A 26,724-nucleotide genomic window follows, 5' to 3' on the forward strand; every position below is an offset into this window, starting at 1 on the left:
TCTGTGTTCATGTGTGATATTGATTATTACTTTCTTAACTTGTAATGTCTTATTTTGGTGTCAGGATAACACTGCCCTAATAAGATGTGTTAGGATGTATTCCCTCCTCTTCTGTTTTTTTGGAAGAGTTTGTAAGGAACTGATGTTTTCTTTAAATATTTGGTAGACTTTAGCAGTAAAGTCTGGGCCCAGGTTTTTCTTTGTGGGTAGTTATTTATTTATTTATTTATTTTAAATTTTCTGGCCTTTTACTTTTAACTTATTTGTATGCCCATATCTAAGGTGTATTTCCTGTTAGGAAGCATATAATTGAGTCTTTTGTGACACTCCGCCCTCCCTTTAAACATGAGAAAAAACTTGTCTGTAAGCCCATCATAGGATTTTCCCTCAGTTTCTATTGGCTAGGATTGTATCTGGGGCTTGGGCCTAAACCAGTCAGAGGCAAAGGGAAACAGTGGAAATACCATGATTGGCTTAGCTCAGTGCTTCTCAAGGTGTGGTCTCCACATCAGTAATATTAGCATCCCCTGGAAACTTCTTAGAACTCCAGATTCTTTGACCCTATGCATCAAACTTAAGGGGTGTGGTCTAGTAATTTGTCTTAACAAGATGTTTAAGTAATTTTGAGGCATGAGACATTGAGAATAACTGGCCTAAACTAACCCGTATTTGTGAGTAGGGGGAAGTACCCCGTATCAGGGGTATGTTAGCAAGGAAGTAGAGGGGATTATCACCTACATAGGTAGGTAATAATCTTGCCATAGTAGGACTGAGGTGTGGGGCTCAAGAATATGAATTTTCAACTAATATACTCTTGATGGAGTCACAACTGTGCAACACACTCTAAGGAAAAAAAATATATTGGACTTACCATTAAATCAACTTAGATCTATGTTTGAGTCTCCATCTGTAACAGGAGTGAACATACTGTCCCAAGGGCAAATCACAGCTGTTGCATGTTTTGTATGGTGGGAAAGATAGGTTTTTACATATTTAAATGATGAAAAAACAGAATGTGAAAACTATGGGAAATTCAACTTTCAGTGTCTATGAATCAGTTTTATAGGAACACAGCCATGTTTATCCATTTATGTTTATCCATTTGCATATTATCTAGGATGCTTTTGGACTGGAATGGCAGGGTTAGTAGTTGTGACAGAGATCAGGTGGCTTACAACACCTGAAATATTTGCTTGCCGGCCCTTTACGGAAAACGTTTGCCAACCCTAATCTATAAGAATAATTTATGAAAGAATGGTACATTCCTCAACCATCTTGGATAACTGATAAATTAATAGATGAATGTTTTGTCCAGAACAGTAAAAGGGTGAATAATGAAGTATGCTATTTCAAGAATGTGTGCTCATTGGAATTGTGGAAGCTTTGTTAGAAGGAAGATTACTTTAGATTTGTAATTAATGTAAGCTTATAATAGTGAGGTGTCATGTATTAGAGCCAGCAGTTTCGGGGAGGTAATTCACCCTCCCCTCTTTTTTAGTTAACTGTTGCTTATTCCTCAAGGTATACCTTTTTGTATAACCCCATCACTGAAAATATTCTAAAGTCGACCTTAACATGGTATATTAATGAGCACAGCTTTTTTTTATAACTTGCAATGCCTGGTGGGGGGGGGCAGTAATTTTGAATACTACTCATTACTGTGCAATGGTATAGGTGCTAAAAGTGAACTCTTCCTAAAACATAACTTTTAAAGCTCTTTGTTTGACTTTAGTGAAAAAGAGGCATATACCAAGGTTAGTATAGATTCGAGACAGAAGAAATACGTGATCATGTAGGGGTTCAGATAATCAACTGACTGGCTTTTCTGGATGTTTAGACTTATTTTTTTTAAATACACATAAGATTTGCCTTGTCTGCCACATCATATTTACCTTCATTAGCCAAGTTCATAAAAGAGTCTGTTGCCAAAGAGAAAGATGAAAATGTTCATTTCTTGACATGTCTATAGAGATAGTAAGATCATGATGGTGCCTTTTTAGGGCTAGCTTACCAAAAAAAAGCCCTTGATCTCTGATGCTGAAACACACAGTTACAGGGAAAACTGTTAGACTTTTTTTTGGAAGTTCTTCTCACCAGGCTACAGGAAGTGTCATATTCTATTTGCGGATTTTTGCCTTTAAAAACTATTTCTGATACCTTGAAGTAATTGTTAAATACATGTTGTTTTCCGCAGAGAGAGGTACTCTCTGTATACCTATATCATACCTATAATGTAGATTTCTTTTTTTAGGTTATACGTTGGCTCTTCAAAGATGTTCACCTCATCAGAGAAATCCCTGACTCCTCTGCAGTGGTGTAGACATGTCCTAGATAACCCAACTCCTGAGATGGAAGCAGCGAGACGGTCCCTGTGCTTTAGACTGGAGCAAGGTAATTGTGAATGTGTGCATTTACATTCTCCAACTTTCTTCACTCTCAGTTCTGCTTTTGTTGCTGGTTTTGGAATAAACATTTCAATTGAAAATCCTTATCCTAAGGTGCAGCTGTTGCATGCAATTTGCTTCACATGTATTACACATCAAGCTTTCTCAATATAGAACGTGTTTAGTTTTGTGCTTGTTTTTAGCCATATTTTTAGTTTGCTTTAGTTTATATTGCAATGTAGGAACACACATTTTATTTCCTTTTTTTTCTGTTTGCAAATAAAACAGTCAATAAAATGGTCAGTCTTCAGTTCTCTGGGATTGGTAACAAGGTTATATGGCTGGGTTCTAAGGCAGAAAACAGGGTTCCGTAAGGATCTGAGTACTGACCTATTGCGTGCCTTCAACATTTAGTTGGATGTATAACTGGAAGTGCTAACCTTTATAAACTAAGAAATAATCTTCATATTGTCTAACATTAATTAATTTATGGAACCTAACAGAAGTTTAAATTTGAAAAAAGGGCAGTTGGAAAAACAGCAAAAACGAATGAGTAGTACTCAGTTCCTCGCTATTTGATGCAGTGAACTACTTGAAGCTGTAATTATGTAGGCTTTTGGCTTGTCTTTTAACCTCTGGATATCTATTTCATCATGTAGGAACACTGTTTCTATTCCATGAACCACCTGCATCCAAATCATACAAGAACTTGAAAGTACAGATTCCTGCCTCCTCCAGATTAAAGAATCAGATTGAGGGTAGGGTCAGGGGAATCTGCATTGACAAGTTCACCAGTGTGATTCTCATGTGCACTGATATTTGAGAACACTGCCTGTGAAGCTCTTCGAGGATAATGAATGGTTGTAACATATTTGGACATAAAACAAAGTATAATTGATAATGTTTCCAGAGCTCTTAATTCTGTGACATTCATTACCTTTACATTCTCAACATCCTTCATCTTATTCAGTCTAACTGCACTCACCTTTAGAGATGAGAAACATGAAGTTTAGAGAGGTTCCCAGAGTTACAAGGCAGAATGATACTCAGGGAGAGAGTCAGAGCCAGAGCCTCCCTGACACGAGAGACTCCATCCTTAACCAGTATTCCATGCTGCCGTATTGGCATGATCATAAGTAAATATTAATAGAAATCTGTTTTAAATACTTGGAAGATGGGATGAAAGAATGTATTTTATTAACATTTTAACTAAAATGAAACAGGTGACTTAATAATAGAAAGCTGAAGAGCGGTGTAGGGACAAAGGCATGTTAGGGTTAAAACTTTGGTGATAGATACTCATCTAATAGAGCAGCCATCTCAGAGTCGGGGGCTCTAGTATTCATTCTGTTCACATTTACCTGAGTGACTCTAAGAAAGCTGATATGGTTTGACTCAGTTTCCCCATCCAAACCTTAGCTCCGGTTATAACCCTCACAGGTAGATGGAGGCACTTGGTGGGTGGTGACAGGATCTTGGGGATGGTTTTCCCATGAGGGCAGAGACTTAACAAATAAGAATCAGAAATGAGAGTGGTGCTGGACTTCAACAGCAACCCTGATTCTTATTTGTGACCTTTCTACCTAAAGTAATTAGAATATTGTCTTTTAAGATTGGTATTCTGAAATTTCATTTATTTTGTGTGCTAGAAACTTTAGTTCTGCAAAATTTCTTGCGTTATTTCTTTGTATTCATACCCCTTCACCCTTGTTTTCTCTATTCATTCTTTCTAGATACTCCTGTGGGTCAGAATCTCCTAGACTGATGTTCAACTTATATATTTTTTGTATTTTTCTCTCTTGCTTTCTAGTCTTGATTTTGTTGTTGTTGTTCTACTTTCTTGGAGATTAAAAAACTCCACATCTTCTAAACTTTTCTGCTGCATATTGAGTGACTTCTGTGTACCAGGTACCATTGCAGGTTATTGAGATGCATCAGTGAACAACAGCACAGATGTTAAGTCTCTGCCCCCATTGAACTAACCTTCTGCTATTCAGATTTTCACCTAGTCCTCCTGATCTGTAAGGTGCTTTTATTTGTGTTTGTATCCTTAAATCTAGTGGCTCTCTGTTTCATTTTATTCAGGTAATGAAGCCTGTCTTTGATAAAAATAGGAGAGGAGCAGTTGCCTGAGCAGGCAGGGTTGGGAGCTGGAGGGTTTAAGTGTTTTCCTATAGATTTTTAGTCATCCATCCAGTTTTTTCACTTCACCACAGAACTCCCTACCCACGGTAGTACTCTGTACCTACAATTCCAGAACCTTGCCAGGTTCTTTTTGCTGTAAGGCCGTAGAGCAGAGGATGTCAAAACCCAAGTCTGTTTCTGCTTTTCTTTTTCGTTTTTGAGATGGGGTCTCACTCCATTGCCAGGATGGAGTGCAGTGGTATGTTCTTGGCTTAGTGCAAGCCCTGACTCCCTGGTTCAAGTGATGCTCCTGCCTCAACCTCCTGAGTAGCTGGGACTACAGGCGTATGCTACCACACCCAGCTAATTTTTGTATTTTTAGTAGAGATGGAGTTTCACCATGTTGGCCAGGATGATCTTGATCTTCTGACCTTGTGATCTGCCTGGCTCGGCATCTCAAAGTTCCGGGATTACAGGCATCAGCCACTGTGCCCGGCCTCCGCTTTTCATTTCTAAGATGTTGTGACCATCCCTGGTCTGATATTGTCTCCTCTCCCATTCAATCTTCCTATGGGCTTATAAGAGTTTGAGTTGAACTCTTACTATAGTGTGGTTTTATAAGGGAATAGGGAGGAATTCGTAGTTAATTCCCCATATTTAAGAATACTTACTGGCTTCCAATTAAGGGAGTCCTTTGTCAATGATGGTTAATTGACAGATATCAAAAATTATGGTTTGACCCAAACTTTATTCATAACATACTGTACAGTAAATATTTAATTTGTATAATGCGAGCTTTCCATATTTTTGAAGTTTCAATAACTCTGAAAGCATTTTGCTTTTTGTTTAGACTTAATTTCTCCCTTGGGCAGTCAGCATTTTTGAGTAACAGATATTATGGAGTGTTTTCTCTGAGACTAGGCTTGTTTCTTTTCATTTGAATATAAGTTGCCCAAGGGAATGGACTTTGTTTTGTTGAACACCAGTTCCCTAACTCCTTGAAGGGTGCCTGACACAAAATAGATGTTGATGCTAAAGTAAATGAATGTCTCATTTTTTTTTTTTAACCTAATGTCACTATTACTACTGTCCCAGTTTTGGTTTTGAATAATTGAAGATGGGTCGAGGTCCCTGCAACATTTTCCTTATTAGCCACCTCTTATATTCAGGGCATGGGCTGGCATCAGCTGAAGTGTCAGCTTGCAGTATTGCTTTCCCATTCACAAGCTTATTTACTTTAAAACAATCAGTTTTTATTTATCTTACACATTTCGTTGCAAGGTGATTAATTGAAGTCCTTAGGAGTTGTACAACTCCTTCTATATACATAGAAATTAAAGACACTTTACTAAGAAATTCACAGCCATGAGTAGGAGTGATGAGAGGTAAAGTAAAGGGTAAAGCTGCCTTCTCTTTTTCACGCTCTTCCTTTCTGCGCGATACTTTTGTGTCTCATACTCTTCACTCTTTCATTGATAGGTAAAAGTTCCTTAATGTGAGCCTGAAGCTTCAGATGAGATGCTGCTTATGTAATATTTGAGTCAATGTTTTTGAAAGTTGGTTCCTCTTTCTCGACCTTAAGGTTTTGAAAAGAAAATTCTTCAAAAGTTAAGGTTAATTGCCTTGTAAGACATGTGGAGAAGGGCATAGTTGTGAGGAGCCAGAATGTTTCTGGTGGTCAGAGCTGTTCTTACACCCTCTTCTTCCTTATTTCTTGTTTCCTGTCTTTAGCCCAGGCTGTTTTCTTGGCTGCAAGTTAGCCACAGTAGTAAGTTAGCTGTCCCTCCTTGTTTGTGGAGTAAGCATCCCCAGGAACCCATCTAAGTAAGGATTTGTCAAGGTTGGTTTCTGTAGGTCCATCTGGCTGCATTTCTCCCAAGGTTGTCTCTAAATGCACAATTGCTAATGAGCTCTTTTGGATTGTAACTCCTTGCAGGACCTAAGCCTATTTCTCTTCCTGCTGCCTACCTTTGTGATTTCAGGGTCCTCAAAAAGCTTTCATGCTGTATCTGACAACTTTTGAAGCTGGATCTAGATAACAGAGCTTGATAAGTTGTGAGAGAATATATGGGACCTAGTTAAGCTTTGTCTTGAAGTTATGAGAACAAGCTTCCTGCCCTTCTGTAGGAAGTTTTTTTTCTGAAGAAAATGGAGGAAAGGGAGATTTTATAAGATTTAATTTTGTAGGGAGACAGCACCTACATTATCACTGTTTTTAAAATATTGCTAAAAACATTTGTCTTCACAACAACAATTTTGCAACTTGGTTAAGGATTTTTTAAAAGATACAAGAGGATAATTATTTTTAGTGTATATAATATATTCCTGCAGATGACTAATATGTATCTAATTGACTTGACTCTAAGAAACTTTTTTCTTTTCTTTTTTTTTTTTTTTGAGACAGTTTCACTCTGTTGCCTAAGCCAGAGTGCGGTGGCACAATCACAGCTCACTGTAGCCTTGACCTCCCTGGGCTCAGGTGATCCTCCCGCGTTAGCTTTCCATGTAGCTGGGACTGCAGATGTGTGCTACCGTACCTGGCTAATTTTCTGTAGAGGCAGGGTTTTACCATGTTGCCCAGGCTGATTTTGAACTCTTGGGATCAAGCAATCTGCCCACCTTGGCCTCCCTGAGCCAGGATTATAGGCATAAGCCACTATGCTTGGCCCTGAAAAACTTTTTATTAGAAATTGCAAAACTTATCCTCTTTTTCAAGCTGATCTTTTAATGTTCAAATTTTACAATATATAAAGTCTTATATATCATGTAGTCAGCACAGTCAAGTTACTTAAGTTTTCTCAGCCTCTTTTACATTTGTATTTTGTAGTGTTATTATAAGGCAATAGAAATTTGTAAATTAGATGAGACAATGCCTTAAATATTAGGTCTCTCAGTAATATAGTTGAATAGCGTAAATGGCTTTTTTGGATAATCTACAGAAAGTAATGTTAAAAGTGAAATAACATTGCTGGAAGTTAAATCTCCTGGCATCTCTAAATCTGCAGTCTGTCAGTATGAAGTTAACTAATAAAGCCTAGAATAGAATAATATCTTTTTTTTTCACCCAAAACACTGGCCACTTATTTGAGTATGTAGTCTTTGACAAAGCTCAGTATCTTGGTTGGTTTTCCTCTTTTGAAGATGGTCCTAATGATGTTTGCTTTCCATTTGGAAGCATCCTGTTTTGCGAACTTGTTATTTAGTTGTTAATGTATGTACCTTTTTCCAAGTAGATTAAGGATCTGAAAATGGAGGTCTATACCTAAAATTTTTTTTTGAATTACCAGTGCTTAATAAATTTTTCAGCATTTTTAATGTACTGAATGGTTTGTTTTTTTTTTTTTTTTTTGGTAATTGACTAATTTGAGTATGTTTAAATTTCTTAAGTTGGGCAAAAAAAATCCAATTTTCACTGAATATTCGGTGTTGTAAATGGCATTCTACTAACCAAGCCAAAAAAACCCTCAAACCAAAACAGAGTGGTGTTCATTAAAGTGTTAGTTCTGAGCATGGGGGTTTCAGTCTGTTTTGTTCATTGCTGTGACCTTTTCTGTGCCTGGAATAACTCCTATCACACTGTAGGTGTTGCATGCTAATTGTTGAATCAGTGAATATGCCGGAAGTTTTCACCTTAATAGTTATGCCTCATTCCTGCTCCATTGTGATTGACAGCATGCCCTCTATTTCCAGGGTCTTGCCTAGTAAGTGGGGACATTTAGCAGATTTCACAGGGCTATTTTAGAAAGATTTCTGGAAATATCAAATGTAAAATTACTTCAAAAATGTGAGGTGCTACATAGATATACAGAAACATTCCTAATGTACAGTTTTTCATTTAGAAATTGAACCTAAAATACAGGGAATCCTCTTTGCCTGGCTACTTATACTTCATAGAAAACTAAATGTTTTTTGGCAGAGGATGGGTATCTGTTTTCTCTACCTACAAATAAAGATATTTGTTAGGGATCTTACACTGAAAAGTTTTGTGAGTGTATTTTTTTCAACAATCACAGAAAATCCAAGACAGTCTCTTTACTTAGTTCTTTTGTTTTTTTATTACATCTGTATGTGTTCCATTTCTAACTTGCCTATCTTTCTGCCCCCCTCCACCCCTTTAGAATAAAAATAACAGAACCACATAGAACTTTCATGAGTGGGATTAACTCACATGCTACCCTAAACTGAAATAAGGCTAATCTAGGGTTTTTGGTAAATTTATTCACGAGGCTGGGATGTTAAATAACCAAATAACGATTGAAAGCTTATCTGAGTAATTTGAAATACCCAATATATGGCTTAGTTAATTTGGGGCCAGTTAATAAAAGCTTATCTTGGCTTAAGGTTCTTGAATGCCTGTAACTATTGAATCAGGACAGGTCACATTTGAGCAGAGTAGGTATACTTTTCACAAATAGTGGAGGCCTACACAATTACTATCCTTGGCTCATGTTTCGCTATGACCATCTGTCATTTCCTCTGGGATTATATGGTAAGGAAATGTGAATAGAAATCACCCCATTCATTGAGTTTTTTTTTTTTTTTTAAATCTTCATATGGTACCAGTTCCCAATCTTATTTTAGCTGTCATAATGGAGTGTTAATGTCCAAATTTAGCTGATGAAAAAGAAAGTTGTAGGCTAATCCACAGCTCTGCAGATGACCCTTTCATTTGTTAAAATCCACACAGATTGAACTGAGACATTAAGCTTATCAAATGTCTGTGTTCTGGAAACTGTCCAGTCTCTCCTTGCTTTGCCCAAGATGTTATCTCCATCAGCTCATATTTCTAGTCTTGAGATGCTCTGTCAAATTTGGAACACAAAATTAAAACTTAGTCTGTAGGGTTCATTTTGGGTAAGCTTTTCTTTTTCCACTGGAAAAACCATCTGGAATCATATTGGAATTTTTTTGCAGAGACAGGGTCTCTTGATATATGCTTTTATTCCTGTGTGCTGAAAATGAAAAATGCCTTGTCATAGCTGTGGGATTTCATCACATCTTTATGTTGCTTTGCTCTTATGTTCAGAATAGCCCTGATGCATTTGCTTCAGTATTGGCAATGATTTAGTACAGTAACAGATAATCAGGGAATCAGGGATTGTGCTTCTGTGAAATTTGCAGGTTCAGTCCATTATACCCTGTAACCCGACGTATGTTTGCCAGATTTCCTTAAATAATCCTTCTTTCCTTTGCGAATTGTACATATGTTTCCATGTGGTTTTTTTCTTTGGTTTCACTTTGCATTTCTACCATGATTCGAAAAGTGTTTATCAAAATAAACATTAATGGTTGTTCTGGTGAATTTATTGACATGTTATTTTGTTACCTATCTCCACCAAGGAAAAAATAAAACAATAGAGATTCTCTTAAAGTAGTTGTCTACTGCTTTTATACTACTGTGATGAGTGATTAAATTTTACTGTATGGCAGTGAAAGTTTTATTTTGATAGGTGTTGGCACCTTTTCCTGGGACCTCTACAGAATAGTCAGGTTTAAAGCAAGACTTTCTAGACTCTTTTTTCTGAAACACTGGGGCCTGATCAGATGATTACAGTACATGAAATGTGTTGAGTACTTATTAGGTACAGTCACAGTGCTAAGTACAGGGTGCAGTGGTAAGCAAGACGAGCTTAGTGCCTGCCCTTGGGAACATGTATTCTGGTGTGAAAAACAGATGACACAGATAGCAGCTCTTTGTTCTTCCTGTCCCATAAAAGAAGCATAATGATGCGAATGGGAGCCTAACCCGGAGTATGGTCAGAAAATGATTTCCCAAAGATGGGCATCAGCTGGGACCTGAGAGTAAGTGGGAGTGAAGCCAATAACTTTGTGTATGTGTGTGTGTGTGTGTGTGTGTGTGTGTGTGTGTGTGTGCGCGCGCGTGTGGTATGTGTGTTTGTGTGTCCATCTGTTCGTTCATCTGATGGGAGGAGGGGGTGAGGAAGAGTGTCCCAGGCCTTTTCTGTCACTGGGATAAACCATAACTGGAAGAAGCGTCTTTTAGACACTGGGGAGGAAGGACTGGGATAAGCCATAGCTGGAAGAAGAGTCTTTTAGACACTGAGGAAGGATAGCAATAGTAAGTGGAAAGGGCCTGCAATGGGGTGTGATGTGAGGAACCTGCAGGCTGCTATGGTAAGGGAGTAATGGAGGGAAATGACTCTAAATGAAACTAGAAACTAGATTGTGTGCAGCGTCTTCAGGGCAGTTAAGAATTCTGGGTTTTATCTTAAAATGGTTGAAAAACCTTTGAATGATTTTTAGTAAAGGAGTGACATATCTCTAACAGGTAAACTGTGAGATATTACCTGAATTGTCTTAGAAGGCAGAGCCTCTTTTTAAAAATCTGGTGAACTGTGGAGAGTGAAATAGTGGTTCTAGAAATTCTTTGGAACATGGGTAAGGTTAGGTTTTAGCATTGTTAAAGGAAGATTCTTAGATAAACTTGAGAATGTTTTCTTCTTTTTCATTAATAACCCGAATTTCTTGTGTGACTACATGTAAGAAGCAGTAGATGAAAATATGGCCAAGTTCTTATGACACTTAATTTACTTTGGAAACGTAAGGTATTGATTTGTTAATATTCTCAATTATAATACATGGAATCTTTAAACTGTATAGTAATAACTTTCATATATTTGAGTTTTGGAGCTTTTGTTAATTTGTGAGTTTAATTTTTTTCTATTGTCATAGTTGTAAGGTAGTATTTTAAGGAACAGTATGTTTAAAGATACTAATCTTTTGAAATGCAGATTTGCAGTAATTGGATGTACACTGTACTTGTATATATGTACACACATATGCATGCTCAGTCTGGTCCTTCATTTGTATAGCATTTTCAGATAAATGAAGTTGGATCAGTAAAAGGATAGCTGCTGGGAAAACAAGCAATTAAATCATAAATTTTTTTGGTCATTTTTAATTTCTTAGAAGTACTGAAGGGGAGAATGGACAGGGCTAAGAACCAAGCTGCTTCTCTGAAAGTTAGCCAAAGGAATCTACCAAAATGGGATGGAAAATATGAGAGAAGTGAGGGGACAGAAGAAGACATCCCCAGAACCTCTCATGTTTTAACAGGAGTTCTAGAAGCAGGAACATACTGACCAAAGGAAATATCAGTAAATAATAGAAGAAAATTTCTTTGATAGGTCCTCAGGATGAACTAAGATAGATGAAAAAAAGCCATGTACCTATATCTCCTGGCTATTGAATTTCAGATTTTCCAGAATTAAAGATAAATTATTCCTCCATTTGAAGGGGTTCACCTATAGTGTAACAAACTTCAGACATTTTATAAGTAACATTGGATGCTAGATAAAAAATGAATATTGTCCTCAAAGTTTGAAGGAAGAAAGTTATTTTCAAACTATAATTCTGTACCCAAGCAAGTAAGTGTAGGAGCAAAAGGGAGATTTTTGGTTATGCAAAATCTGGATTTTATCTTAAAATGGTTGAAAGATTTACCACTTTATGCACTCTATTGTAACATTTTAACAGTGGGAAAAGTACAAGGAAAAAAGATTGCATGAGAGCTAGGAAACAGTGGCCTCGGAGATGACCTAGAGAAGCTGAGAAAGATGAAGGTGCCATAACAGGGATTGACTCTCAGGCTTGTGATGTTCTTCACCTGCGGGTTGTGTTCTAGTGCAGAATAATTACTTTCTTTAACTTGGTCGCGTCATATCTAGTGATTGCCTTATAGCTATCCCGATCACAGCTAAAAAGCAGAATGAAAATCCAATAAACCTTGACAGTGTAAAAATAGAACTATCAAATCTGGAGATGGATATGGAGAAGGTGCATATGTACAGAATAATTTTTTGTGGTGGGAAATGAGATACCAGCAAGGCAATGATTGGTTTGTCTGTTGTCTATTTAATGTTATATACTAATTAATATAATTGTACTCAAATTCTGAAAAACACAGTGGAAAGTGGGTCTGGATGGGGAAGGAAAAGAGACTCCTGTTTTAGGCCGTTAATGTATATTTTAGTGTTATTTTGTGTGCAGGCATTGTAATAAAATCATGAATGGGTTAGTTTTAGGACCAAAGATAGTTTTTCCTTGGTCAGAACTCTGAATTCATATATTTACTTTTTATCATCTCTCAAGATTAGTGGGTCAGAGATGCTTTCTGTCACTGGGGTAAGCTATAACTCAAATAAGAGTCTTTTAGTCTCGGAGACATTGGGGTGAAAGGGTTATTCAGATTCTCTTCTCATCACTCTTCCATTCAATAACTGACAGTGCTTTCTAAAAAGCCTACTGGGCTTGGATCTGCCACCATGCTTTACCCACTCATAGGTGTGAGGACTCTTAGTAAAAATTTAGTTTGTCCTTTCAGAGGGAGGGCCCTCTGTTTTCAGACACGAGATTATTTAGCCGATTTCTTCACATAATTAGGTTCTGTAACATATTCTTACCTTGCCTCATGATTGCAGTGTAGAACCTGGAAGTTACTATAGCAGGTTGTCAGCTTGTATGGTGGCTGCAGTCTAAATTGGAAGCAGCCATCTGTAATTTGCTTGATAACATCTCATCGTTCACAAATTATTAGGTCACTCTTCTCCCTTGTTCTTTTCAGATTAAATTATTACTTGTCCACAAGCCCTCTTCTCACAGTCTGTGTCCATTTTTATTGTCCTTAAGTTTGATTTAAACTATAGCAGACAGACAGATCTAAAGGGAAAATGGGTTCTATAAAAAGGAATTTTTAGACATGTCTTTGAAGTACTACTACAATTTTTTTTAAAATCTCCCCTACTAATTGCAGATGGGAAGCCTGAGGATGACTTGTGAAGTTGTAGCTGTCACTCCAGGCCTAGATGATACTGGATTTCATCTGTGTGTGCTTAGAGCTGTCGTCTTAAGTTTTGACCAGTGATTAAATGGAAACAAGTTGATAGTCGAGATAGGGTCCCCATTCTGACTTTTATTTTTCATGTCTACTTTGAGACTGTTGTCCTGGTTAGAGAAGTCCCACAGAAGGATCCAATAATAGTCCTGAGGGAAGAGCATTAAATGTGCGATCATACAGCAGGTTAAGGTCTGAGAATTAGATAAAGTCTAATCCTTTAATTATGATTAAATGCCTTATCCATTAAGATTATGTTTCCTGTTAAAACCTAAGAAACATTTGACCTATTAAACTTAATATCAGGAACAATTATAAAACTCTGGTTTCTGTGGAATAAATGTTATTCAGTAGTACTCCTTGTGCAACATGGTGGAATTTGTAACTCTCGTTCAACAAATATTTAGGAAACATTTACCTGTACAACTGTGTACAACAACTGTTTTGTTACTTTCAAACTAAATATATTTTAAAGCTTAATCCTAATATCAAAAGTGACTTTCTTCATTAACTCTAGGTATTAGTTACATATGAACTAATGAACTCTCAGATTGGGTATTTCTTAAAGATGGCATATAAATCATGTTTAAAAATATTACATTTCGAGTACAATGAGAAGATTGAGTGTCTGTAATATCCTGGGATCATAGGTACTCATGATGGTTAGTGATTTTTATGTCATTACATTCATTGTCAGGTTGAATGAATGGGAACTGCAGGAAAAGTTATAACCAACTTTCTGATAAGTTTTTCTTAGCTAAATTTGAAGACTGTGAGACTTGAGTATAATGACTAACTTACTCTGATTGAATAGTCCCTAAGGCTACCAATTAGGTACATTTGGTAGTTCTTCCACCCTTCTCCTTATACACATACACTGACAGGTACATTATAGTTGACTCCTCTGTATTTCATGCATGTCTGGGAAAGAGTACTGTGAACATCTGTTTCAAAGTAGTAGGACTTCCTAGACCCCATATGCTTGTTTATCAGGTCGTCAAGCACTGTGGAGAAACTAATGCTACTCAAGTTTACCCAATAAAAAATATTGGATCAGATAAGCTGTAGGCCATATGTTACTACTCCAGAAGGTTTGCTCAGGTTGGGGCCAAGTCAGCAGTGCTTACCTACTGTTGTAAACGTAAAGCCTTTCCAGAAAGCTTGCGTCTCAGTCTGTGCCGGCAGAGTTTCTAAGAGTGAACCAGTAAATTGCTGTCTTCACCTTGGTTTTTGAATTCTTTTGTTAAAGTATAGTCTAAATATTTGAGTGCATCTGTGTGCCAAGAATTTCTATAGGCTCTAAGTATGTAAAGATACATCACCTAAGAAGTTTATACCTGAGAGGATGGTTCATGGAAATGGAGATTTTCCTGCCCTGGTGGTTTATGGATTTGGTTCAGAATGCTGTGGTCTGGATGAAACTTCCTGCCAGTTTAAGGGAGTATAAAAAGTTCTAAAAGAGCTGATGTTTCTTGTACCTTCACTGATCTTAGGCCATTCGGTAACCGGTATTTATAAAGGGCTAGAAGTTGCATTCCTCTTTTTGGCTTGGAACTGAGGCTTGCATGCCTATTGTATAAAGAAAGAAAGCAGAAGGATTGAAAGTCTGTTAACCTTGCCTCACTTACTTTTCCCTTTTTTTCTAGGACTCTGGTAATGAACATCATTATTTAAGAGTCGAGATAAATAAGTGAGAACTGTTGACCTACCCTGATCAAGCTTTTGAAGGTCAGACGGTTCAATTTTACTTCTGAGTCGGTAACAACTGAGGAAAGATTAAGTCTCTGTAGTTGTCTAGGTAGATACAGTGTAAGAAGTGCGCCCACTGTTTTGAAAGGACTAGGTTAAACTTCTTTAGAATTAGGAAAAGTGGAAAACTCTGAGACTCTTTTCTCCTACATGGCTTCTAGAACATTTTCTTTCAGAAGGTGGGATATTGACTGGGCGCAGTGGCTCACCCTTGTAATCCCAGCACTTTGGGAGGCTGAGGTGGATGGATCACTTGAGGTCAGGAGTTCGAGACCAGCGTGACCAATATGGTGAAACCCCATCTCTACTAAAAATACAAAAATCAGCCAGGCATGGTGGCACATGCCTGTAGTCCCAGCTACTCAGGAAGCTGAGACAAGAGAATTGCTTGAACCTAGGAGGCAGGTTGCAGTGAGCCAAGATTGTGCCACTGCCCTCCAGCCAGGGCGACAGGGCGAGACTGCATCTCAAAAAAAAAAAAATGTAGAATGTTTTTGCTACAATTTGCTGTAAACTTTACATTAAAAAAATTATCATTTATGAATGTATGCTATAGGCTTTCATCTTGTAACCACGAAAACCCTGTTTTATTTCTTCCTACAAACATAACTTTTTTCCAAATGAGAACACTGCAACATTTAAGGTATTATCAACATTTAAGATGTTATGATTTGCTCCAGGTTTCAAAACTAATCTGTGGCAGGGTGAAGACTGGAACTCAGGCATCCTAAGTGTCCTTTCAGTCTTCTTTTGTTCTTCATTACAATATGTTGTGGAAAAGTGTAGTAAAGAAGTATCCTGTCCGCCATCACTGCTGTGTCTCAACACCTGATGCTATAGTTGCAGCCCTGCACATTTTTCTGAGTGACTATTTTAAAACTGGTAATGTGTGTTAGCCCAGGTGTTGGCACACTATGGCCATCTCTGGTTTTCTGGCTGTACTTGTATGGCCTATGGAGCTAAAATGTAAGACATTAAATGGCTTTTACATTTTTTAATGGTTGAAAAAAAAATGAAGGCTATTTCACATCCCATGAATATTAAATTCAACCCTCAGTGTATATAAATTAAGTGTAGCTATGCTTCAATAAAACCTTTTCATTTCAGTTTTTTCAGTGGCTGCTTTCACGCCATGATGTCAGTGTTGAGCTGATGTGAAAGAAACTCTATGGCCAGGAAAGTCTATAACACTATCAGCTGGCCCTTTACGGAAAATGACCACTGTTAGTCTGTGGCTGTTCTCTGATTTTGGATACAGCCTTCCAGACCCTATCTAACTCTTCTTTTCAGGACCTTTCCCATGGTTCCTGAAATTCCCAGTGGAAGATTATCTTCAGTCACTGGGGTGGTTTTTCCCCTCTTAATTATGGTAAATTCATTTATTTTGACATCACTATGAACGATATGCATTTTTACTTCTTCAGGATAAACCATTTTCCTTGTTTCCAGTGGGGGCCATCCCAGGCTATTACTATATGAGGTTCTTTATTCCCAGCATCTGGAATAAATAGTCTCAGGGTATTTATTGCCTTAAAATTTACAGATCAAAAAGCTTTAAACTCACCTGCATCTCCCTTATTCTCTGTATTCTGTCTTTACCTCCCTGTTTCAGAGGAAGTGAAAACCCTCCCTTTCCAAGGCTGTTCCCCTTAGCTAATCTCTGTCCCATTTCTCTGATCTTCAGGATCTTTTTTCCAAGCTTTTCTTTTTTCTTAGACTCTTCTCTGCTGTTTCTATTCTGCAGGTCTCCTTGATGCTAAAAGCCATCCTTCCTTGAGCCTTATGCTCCTCAAGCTACAAGTCCCCTTCTTCTTTTTTTTTTTTTTTAATGTGTATAGCCAAATCTCTCTTCAAAAACTTCTTCCTTATCTTATATCTGCCTGACCTGCTAACACTGATTTTTCCTTACGTCTTCTGCTGAATCTGCTCTCATCAGTGGCCTAGTTGTTCTACCATTAGCCTCTCTTCATGCCCCAGGCCCTCCCTGAGTAGTTGCCACTGTTAACTATTAGCTCTCATGTTGAAACTCTTCTGCATTAGTCTTTTTTTTTTTTTTTTTTCAGTTGGGACTCGATGCATCTTTGAGCTTCCTGAATTTTTCTCCCCAAATCACCTTTTCAGTCTCCTTTACTCCTTCTCTACCTGTCTATTCTAAATTGTTCCTTTCAGTCCCTTCTTTTTTCCTTCTGTATGTTCTCCTTGGGTGATTTCATTCATGCTTCATCTAAACCTATTTGTTGATATACCCTGAGTCTCTGTTTCTCTCAAGCCCTCTTCCCTGAACTCTAACTCCATACTGGACACAAGGACATAGGCATTTCCAATAACCCTTATCTTGAATTCAACTCACTTTTTTCTTTCATCTAAGCATGATTATCTCATGGTCTCCATCTTAGTGATGGCATCAGTGACTCAAAAACTATAGCATTAGTTTTGGTCTCCTTTTTTCCCCACTCCCTATATTCATTGGATCACCAGATAGCTGCACTTTAGCTCAGACGTGGCTCCTCAAACCTGTTCTCCCCAAGTGTTCTGCTTGTGCTTTTGTTTAGGACCTTGTCATCTCTCACCAGGTCTATTATAAAAGCCTCTTAACTGGTCTCCCAGACATCAGTCTCCATGCCCATTTAGTTCATCATTTCTGTGGCTACTTACGTCATCATCATAAAACATAATCTGATCATGTCTTTCATTTTCTCACAGTCAAAACACTGACTGTTCATTAAAGTGTAAACTGTTCATTAAAGTGTATGCATATAAGACAGTGCAAAACCCAAACCTACCAACCTCTCCAGCCCTGAGTCTCCTCTTAGCGCCTATGCTTTAGTCCAGACATTTGCCTTTCCCTGAATTACACTGCTCTTTCATGTGTTTATGCTTTCATACGCATTACTTCATTTATAATGGTACCATATCCTGTGAGATAAGCTCCTCAACCTTCAAGGGCCACAGTAAACATCATTACTTTGCTCTGAGTGTACTCCTCATGGTGCTTTTACTGCACTTACAATATGACATCATATTCCATCTTACTTGCTTGTCTTCTGTAGTAGCTGATCTTTAGAAATTGGAGTGGGAAGGAGAGGAGAACAGTCACCATATTTTATTCCTGTCAGCACCTGTGCATCTGGTATGCTATAGCCAAATAGTTAGTGCCTACTTAAATGAATAGAGAAATGAATTTTAAAAAGCAGGCGGGAGTTTTGGGGCCAGGCAGACTTCTCAGAATGACTGGGGAGCAGGGAAATGCCACATGCTGTGTGTATCTGTGGAAGATATTTAGGTAATTGCTTGGAGACTGACCTGTGATGTTTTTTGGTATCTGTTGCCAAATGTTGAATGAAGGAATGACTCTAGATGTTGTAAACATTGGGTGTCTGAATCATTCTGGATCACTCTGTGTGTGTGTGTGTGTGTGTGTGTGTGTGTGTGTGTGTGTGTGTGTATTTTTGTATATATGGGTGTGTGTGTGTGTGTATATATATATGGTTTTGTTGTTGTTGTTATTGTTTTTTGCTCAAGTACACAACATTACTTATGAAGATTTAAATGCAAGTTGACCAGATCCACAAGGCAGAACCTGAATTAGGGAATGAGGGAGAATATAAATTTGGCTCCCTGGGAAGAGAGCCATGAGCAAGGAGATACAAAACCATGACTTATTTAGAAAGTAAGCTGTGAATTTTAGTAAAACAGACCTAAAGTTTGCTGCTAATGGGTTTTTATTGGGTTTGCTAGGTATTAAGCCCAGTATGCATTAACTGTTTTTTCTAGTGCTTTTCCTCCCCCTTCCATGGATGGAGCTAGATTATCCTCAGCAAACTAACACAGAACAGAAAACCAAACAATACATGTTCTCACTTATAAGTGGGAGCTGAACAATGAGAACACATGGTCACAGGGAGGGCTTGTTTTCTAGAATAACTTCTGCCCAATGAGAGATGTGGCCCTACTGTTATAGCTCACTAGAAAGAGTGAGGGTACTGGCTTCCAGGGCTTCCTCACCTAACTGAAACGAACTCAGATGCCGTGTTACTGACAGTAGAATGTATAGAAATTCTACCAAACAGCCTAAAAGGAATTGCAGCTGTTTTGTAACTCTTTCTTTGATTTTAAGAAATGGTAGCATTTCCAGATTTCGAGGCAGCTTTGTTGCCTTCTTGCATGGTTTTCCGACAACTAGCGTGCTTGGCATAATCCTTCCTTTTAACTGTGTGATGCAATATTATAGAAACTAGCTTCTCTTAGTGTCACCTGTTCAACCACTTTTGAGTGTTTGTTACCACAGTCACAGATACTAGGCCTTAGTAATATAAGGTCATTTAGTTGGAAACCAGAAGATTGATACAAAATTCAGCAACTTAGTAGTTACTAGGAAGCATTAATGAAGTGCTCCTCTAGGTATGTTTTTCACTGAGATTTTCGCTGGCTTGAAACATCTAATTAGACTATTGCTTGTCTTCAGAGTTAACAGAATTATACGTAAGTTAAAAAAAATGGACAAAGTTACTTATATGTCAGAATAGGAGTGGTAGAATGGTTTGAGATAAGGAAATATTAGCCAACTTGCCAAAATTTTGACCACATTTAGCATTTATTGAGTGCATACTGTGTGCCAAGACTTGTATTAGGTACTGAAATGACTGTAGTGAGAAGAGCGTGAGAAGGATTGTTGCCAGAATATATTGTACTGTTGCTTTATTTTTGAACTCTTTTAGTTTGATGCAGTACTGACCTTTTGAGACTTCTAATTAAGATATTAAATCAGTTTTTTATTATATGTGAATTAAGTAATTGCTTTCTTACATTTGATTTTGATTATGTGTAGAAACATATCTATTTAACAACAATATGAATATTTACTGGGTCTAAGCAAAGATGATCAAGGAGTGGTAGGAATGTCATTGTTTCTGGGAACTTTTTGTTGGTCACAGAATAATTTTTAAGTGTAACAAATTAAAGGAACTTAGGTTGTAAACCCATTCTGTCATCTGCCTTTTTATGATTTTCTTGATTTTATCACTGAAGCTTTTATCAAATCTAGTGGTTGTTTTTTTTTTTTTTTTTTTGAGACGGAGTTTCGCTCTTGTTACCCAGGCTGGAGTGCAATGGCGCGATCTCGGCTCACCGCAACCTCCGCCTCCCGGGTTCAGGCAATTCTCCTGCCTCAGCCTCCTGAGTAGCTGGGATTACAGGCACGCGCCACCATGCCCAGCTAATTTTTTGTAGTTTTAGTGGAGACGGGGTTTCACCACGTTGACCAGGATGGTCTCGATCTCTCGGCCTCCCAAAGTGCTGGGATTACAGGCGTGAGCCACCGCGCCCGGCCAAATCTAGTGTTTTTGGTCATACTTTGCTTAATGGTGTACAAAAATAACTACAGAGATGTGTTTTAACTTATTTTTTCAGTCAGGCAACTTTGAAAATATACAGAAAAATAAATTAATAGGCCAATAGTCACCCTCAACTTAGTTTTTTTGTTTTTTGTTTTTGGCAAAAAAATGAAGTATCAGTCTACAATGCAGTACTTTATCACATTCATTCAGTGGAGATGATTATCAGACAAGGGGAGTGCTGTGGAAAGTTTAACCAATAAGGGTGCATCCTTAAGGTAGCTTCAGAGACACGGTAGAGGTGGGCATCAGGTAAAATGGCAGTCTGTAAGGGTGGTAGCGAAATGAGCCGAAGTACCTTTAAGGTCTTGCATTTGATGAAAAGCCACTGAGGCACTTTAATGGACAAGAGTAACACAGTTAAAGTACATGACTAACACTATTTTGGTAGGGACGTTCAGAAGAGGTTTGCTCAGGGCAGTGTTGGTGGCTGGAAATTAGCTGGAGAGCAGGTTGCAGTAATCTGGTGGGAGGTGGCGAGTGGGTTAAGGAAGCTGTGGTAGAATTAGAGAGAGCATACAGAAAGAAGTGTTCTGGGAGGCAGTTTAGCTTAAGGCATTTGGGAAAGAAAACCGTGCCAAGTATCATACATTGATTCAAAATGTAGTCCTATTTGGGGGCATTTTGATGCTATTCTAGGGATTGGAATTAAATGAAAAAATGCATAGTTTATGCCACCTCCAAGCTTGTGAACCCCTCCCCCCCTTTTAAAAAATATAAATAGAACTTTGGAGTAGGAATTAAGGGAAATTTAACTGTTGTTCAAAAATGCATCACCCATTTTTTCTCTTTTGGCAAAATTGCCTTACTCCTTTCTTTAGAGCCATTTTGGTCATCACCGAGCCTCTCAAATCATTTAACATCATTTTGTATGCCAAAACTCCATTGAAATAATTGATTGAAAAAGATAAAATTGCTCCTTTTTTAAAAGTTCTTTTCATTTGTTTTATTCTTTATAAAAATGCTTCCTGTTACAGTTCTTTAGCTATGTAGTGAAGAACAACCAGGATATGATAGCTTCCACTCCTTTCCCCCTCCTCCTCCGCTGTAACCTTGGGCCCTACTGGAGCATTATTGTTTTGTTAGCTTGCCTCTGCAATAATTTACCTCCCCTCTCTGAAAAGCTTCAATGCTAAACAACAATGTAGAGCATTCTTTCTTGCAATAGACGCTAATTGTGTTCTTAGTTGGGATCGCGCTGTCATAGCCACAATAACTGTGTCAATTGTGCGGGGAGGCTGGGTCACAGTGGTTATTGTACCGAGCAATGAATGCTGCTTACTTGTGATGTGTTGCCGCCCGCATCTGTGGGTGAGAACACGCGGTTACTGTAATTTGCCTGGCGAGTGATCAGACTGGTATAAAATAACATCATCTGTTAAGCAGGATAGCAGTCACAAAGGACTATTGGCCTTTTAAAATATAGAATTTTTAATGAGAAACTGAATAATAGAGATTGAACATGTGAGAAAGCTACCTAGTGTGTGTTGCATTATTAACCCCTAGTTTGTAGTGTATTCCAGAGTCAAGTTGACCTACATAGAAGAGAAGGAATTAGGAGTGCATGTGCGTGTTCTGGCTCAGATTGGGAAGAGGTGGGTAAACACTGTAAGTTAAGACTGGATAAGTGACATGGTGTCAATTGGAAACCAGGTTTCACAGGTTCACGAAACGTGTGGATTCTGAAAGTGTTGTCATTGTGAGTGTAGTTTCCTTGTGTAGTTCTTCCATATACCTAAGGAAAAGATATTTATTTAATGTAATTGTTAGAATATGTTGTTATATAATAATTCTTGCCGAAGTAAAAGGAAACATTTTGTTTTTTGAGTAAACTTGATGGTGTTTTGCAAGGATCTGAAGAATCCCAGTTTGGAGCTGATTATTTTCTTAACTGTCCACATCACACAGTTTGTTCTCTCTCCATCCTACTGCCCATTTTAAAGCACTTTTCAGCTGTCTGATTGCTCATTAGCATTGCTCATTAAAAGTGGTCTGGGGGCATGCATTTCAAAGCAGTCCTTTTAATATTTGGTTTTTCAAGTTTTGTCAAATTCCCAGTGAATACAAACCAAGTTATTTCTTGAAGTTTAGCCTCATTTATATTTTTTATATCATTCCTTCTGCTTAGTACATGTCAAAATGATTACTTTTCAGAAAAGTGAATTTTGCCCAGCACATTGATTTGTCATGACAGATTAAACCATGTTTGGTGTGACTTAAGCTTTTATGATTTGGGATTTTTGTGTGTGCACAACGCCAAGAATATGGAGAGACAAGGGATGGCAATTTTGGAGGGGAGAAGTGCATTAATTAGACAAGCAAGGTTATGTAAGAATGAGATCTTCTGCCCATGGCTGGTATAATTCCTTTCTGTTCATTATTTTAATTTAATATCAAAATAGTGTTAAAGTAATGACATGTGTATTCCCATCTCTAAAAGTTAGTCACATAAATAATATGTATGCTTAATGCAAAAAATTTGGAAGATTTTTTTTAAAGAAAAAATCCAAATGATCACAAATAGTCTCTGTACTTGCCACCTACAGTAGTCATTAAGTTCTGGTATAGATACCCTTCTGTTACTTTGTACACCGTTTTCCTTTAAACTTTGTTTTGGGCTCAAGGCCATTTGGAAACACAATAGTCATTCTAAGTTCCTCCCATAATCCGAGAATGAATTGACATGAAATATTATCAATATTTTCTGATATTAAATGAGTAGGAAAATATGGAATTACATATAGTTAACATTAACATTTCCCATAATTCCTAAAGATTATAAATATGAGTTTTTCTTTTGAAACTAATCCTTTTTTATATTGCAAAACAGTAAATCCTTATGTGGAAATAGAAAATTGAAAACATTTCTAATGTAGAAACTCAAAGTGTATTTTCATTATTATACAGGCATGTTGGCTTTAATCAAAGTAAGACTGATGTATTTTTAAAATGAATGTATAAATAGGGCCCTATTTCACAAATTGTTTTTTTATATATTTTTTCTTTAGATAGGTGGAAGTCAGTTAAGATAGTCTTATGAAAAGTTGCTTTGTCTTTCTCTCTTTTTTTAAATCTTTTCCCTTTCTCCTTTTGACAAGTCAACATCTGCTTCCATATAGCTAACTGGTGCTATTTTCTGCTTCTATGACAGCTAGCCGATGGCGGAGTCTCTTCTCTTCAACTGCCTCACTGGCTTTTCCTTATAGTCCCGTTGCAAGACTCAGCCCTTATAGCAATGGCATTAATACTCCCAGCTTCTCTAAAACCTCAAATAAAGCAATACTAACACCTGAAAAAACAGGTAATATTTTAACTTCTTGACTAGCTGCTTGCTTTGTAATTCAGTTACTAAACACAGCTTACATATTCATCTTTCATTGAAAAGCTTTAGAATAATCTTAGAATGGAGAGTTTGTGCTGCATACTTTGAGTATAAAAAGACCTAGCACTACTTTGTACTCTAATGCCATTGATCTACTGCTCTCAATCATATGTAGCGATTGTCTTCCCTCTTTAGCAAAAGCATATGCATGCAGTTCTGTATTTCCAAATGCTTATGTGCTTTTAAAATTAAATGTCAGACACAATTTAGGTAGTTTTTAATTATTCAAGATTATAAGCCTTTATATATATATATTTTTTTTTTCTGATAGCTTTTAAATTTAGCTAAGACTGTGGAGAAGAAAACAGTCATAGTGGCTTTTTATGATATGAGGATCTCACCATTTTCTTACTTTTCTCAGCATTGGTGTGATTCCATTCCTATAGCCTTCTTCTATTTGCTCTTTGGCTCTTTTATCTGAAGCCACTGATATTTTTACTTTCATGGGTGGCTGTAAGTCTCCTGTGACTACTCTCTGGTCTATATTAGGTGGGTTTTGTATATGTTTCTGCATATGTACGTGCACCTTTTAGATGTGATATAGTCTTACCCATTTGTAGCACTGCTGTTTGTACTCATTAACAAATGGACCAGATTAAAATTTAATTAAAAATATATAACCACTTACTGTCAGTCAAGTATGTTTTATTATTAAAGTAAAAATGAATATATATATTCTTTTTTTCCCCCTCCATGGAACTGCCAGTAAAATGAATATATATGTTCTCATATCATGCCTTTAGATATATACATATCTAATAGGATGCAGATTTTAGCAGTAGTTAATTTTTTTATTGTGATAAAAAATAATGTGAAATCTACCCTCTTAACAATTTATTTAAGTATATAGTACACTTTTTAAATTGTGAGAATTGAATTTGAAAACAATTAACAAGTGGTTTCGTATATATGAATTGTGAACACATGATGTGCACAGGGACCATTAAATGGTGACATGTTGGTGATTTTTGTGACATGAAAACATGAGAAAAATTGCTGACCATTTATATATGAATTGTAAAGCCCTATAGATGAAATAACACGCATTTCCTTTGTGTTTCAGGTTACACTTCCAGGGGCTCCCCACTCAGTCCCCAGTCATCTATCGACAGTGAGCTGAGTACTTCAGAACTGGAGGATGATTCTATCTCCATGGGATATAAATTGCAGGACCTCACTGATGTTCAGATCATGGCTCGTCTGCAAGAAGAAAGTATGTGTTCTTTCTAAACTAGAAAAATGGGGCTTCCACTTGAAATATACAGGGAGAGGGGGAGGTTTAGGCATTTTTCTTCAGGTAATGGGCAAATAATGAGATTCTTTCTCTCATGCTGTCCTACTTTTTAGGTGGTGCTAGTTATATGCTTCTTACACTATCATGAGGTGGTAAGACCTAGTCTGATCAAAATACATTGATACATGGACATTGCTGGTATTGCCACTATGGAAATAGATGGACAGTTTTCTAAAAAACTAAATGTGCAACTTCCATGTGGCCCACAAACTGCACTCTTGGATACTTATCCCAGAATAGTTGAAATTTGTGTTCACACAAAACCTTGTACATGAATGAATGTTCTAAGCACCTTTATAGCCCAAAACTGGAATTAGCTTAGATGGCTTTCAGTAGGTAAATGATTAAACCAATCATGCTACAATCATACTATGGAGTACAACTCAGCAATAAAGAGGAACAAACTACTGATACACACAACATCTTTCTTGAAGTTCCAGGGAATCATGCTGAATAAAAATACCGATCGTAAGAGAGTGCATTGCATCATTCCACTCATATAACATTTTGAGATGTTAGAAATGGAGGACAGACTAGTGATTGTTGGAGTTAGGGATAGGGCTTAGGGTCACAACAGGGCCTTGAAGCTGGATGTAGTTATAAAAGGGCAACATGAGATTTTTGCAGTATTGGTACTATTCATTGGTGGATCTTTGGACCTGTAGTTAATAAAATTGCATAAAGCTTAATATTCTCTCTCTCTCTCTCTCTTACATAAAGCTTAGTGTTCTCTCTCTCTCTCTCTCTCTCTAACACACACACACACACACACACACACACACACACACACACACACACACATACCTTTTCTCTCTTTTTCTCTCTGTCTCTCTCTCACTCACACAAATAAACCTGGGAAAATCTGAATAAAATGGGTGGATTATATCACTGCTAACACCCTGGCTGTCATAGTATTCTACAGTTTTGCACAATGTTACCACTGGGGGAAACTGGGCAAAGTACTTTTTTTTTTTTTTTTTGATTTTTTTTTTTTTTTTAGCACTGGATGTGAGTCTACAGTTATCTTAAAATTTCAATTAAAATGCATTGACATACTTCGCAGGGTAAATAATTATGAAAGAGCAGATAAGTAGAAATAGGATAGTTTGTCACTGGTTCTTTGATAAAGCTACAAAAAATAATCTGGGAGTGAGCTAGTTGAAGGGCATTAATGGCATCAAAAGGCACAGAACTGGAGTGTTTGTTTTGGAGTTATCTTTTCAGCCATCATAAGTAGAAATAAGTATCATTTAAGCATAATAATTTCCTGCTTTCAGAATTAATCAAGGCTACTAAGAGGAACATGGTAATGCTTATGCAGGATCTAATAAGATACATTTTTAAGGGGAAATATAGTTATTTTATATCATTATTTAGTAAAAGCAAATTTAAATACACTTTCTAAAAAATATATGGCTAAAAGATTGTATGTCAGTTTCAGAAGTTAAGTAGTCAGGGCTAGACCACTTTTAAAAAAGCTGTAGTACTGACAATGGGGTAAACAACAAGAACTTTGTAGTTTCACTATTTTTAGATGATTATAG

The 26,724-nt window shown here is 37.2% G+C and overlaps 1 protein-coding gene and 1 long non-coding RNA gene across 5 annotated transcripts in view; both read left to right on the forward strand.

Moving 5' to 3' along the window:
• Positions 1-26,724, forward strand: part of SLAIN1 (SLAIN motif family member 1) — a 63,276-nt gene that overhangs the window by 18,141 nt on the left and 18,411 nt on the right. For 2 of the 4 annotated variants that reach the window (XM_032277433.1, XM_032277435.1), the window contains exons 2-4: positions 2,252-2,391; positions 23,656-23,805; positions 24,950-25,099. In XM_032277433.1, the coding sequence (XP_032133324.1) occupies positions 2,252-2,391; positions 23,656-23,805; positions 24,950-25,099 (440 nt within the window). The remainder of the gene's footprint in view (positions 1-2,251; positions 2,392-23,655; positions 23,806-24,949; positions 25,100-26,724) is intronic. The other 2 variants (XM_032277434.1, XM_032277436.1) reach the window with 1 other exon arrangement.
• Positions 7,104-13,718, forward strand: LOC116551313. Its single transcript, XR_004268841.1, has 2 exons — positions 7,104-10,310; positions 13,282-13,718. It is a non-coding gene; the product is annotated as an uncharacterized LOC116551313 (long non-coding RNA).

This window comes from Sapajus apella, unplaced genomic scaffold (assembly GCF_009761245.1).
Source record: "Sapajus apella isolate SASKATOON/1434 unplaced genomic scaffold, GSC_monkey_1.0 scaffold9, whole genome shotgun sequence".
Lineage (NCBI taxonomy): Eukaryota > Metazoa > Chordata > Mammalia > Primates > Cebidae > Sapajus > Sapajus apella.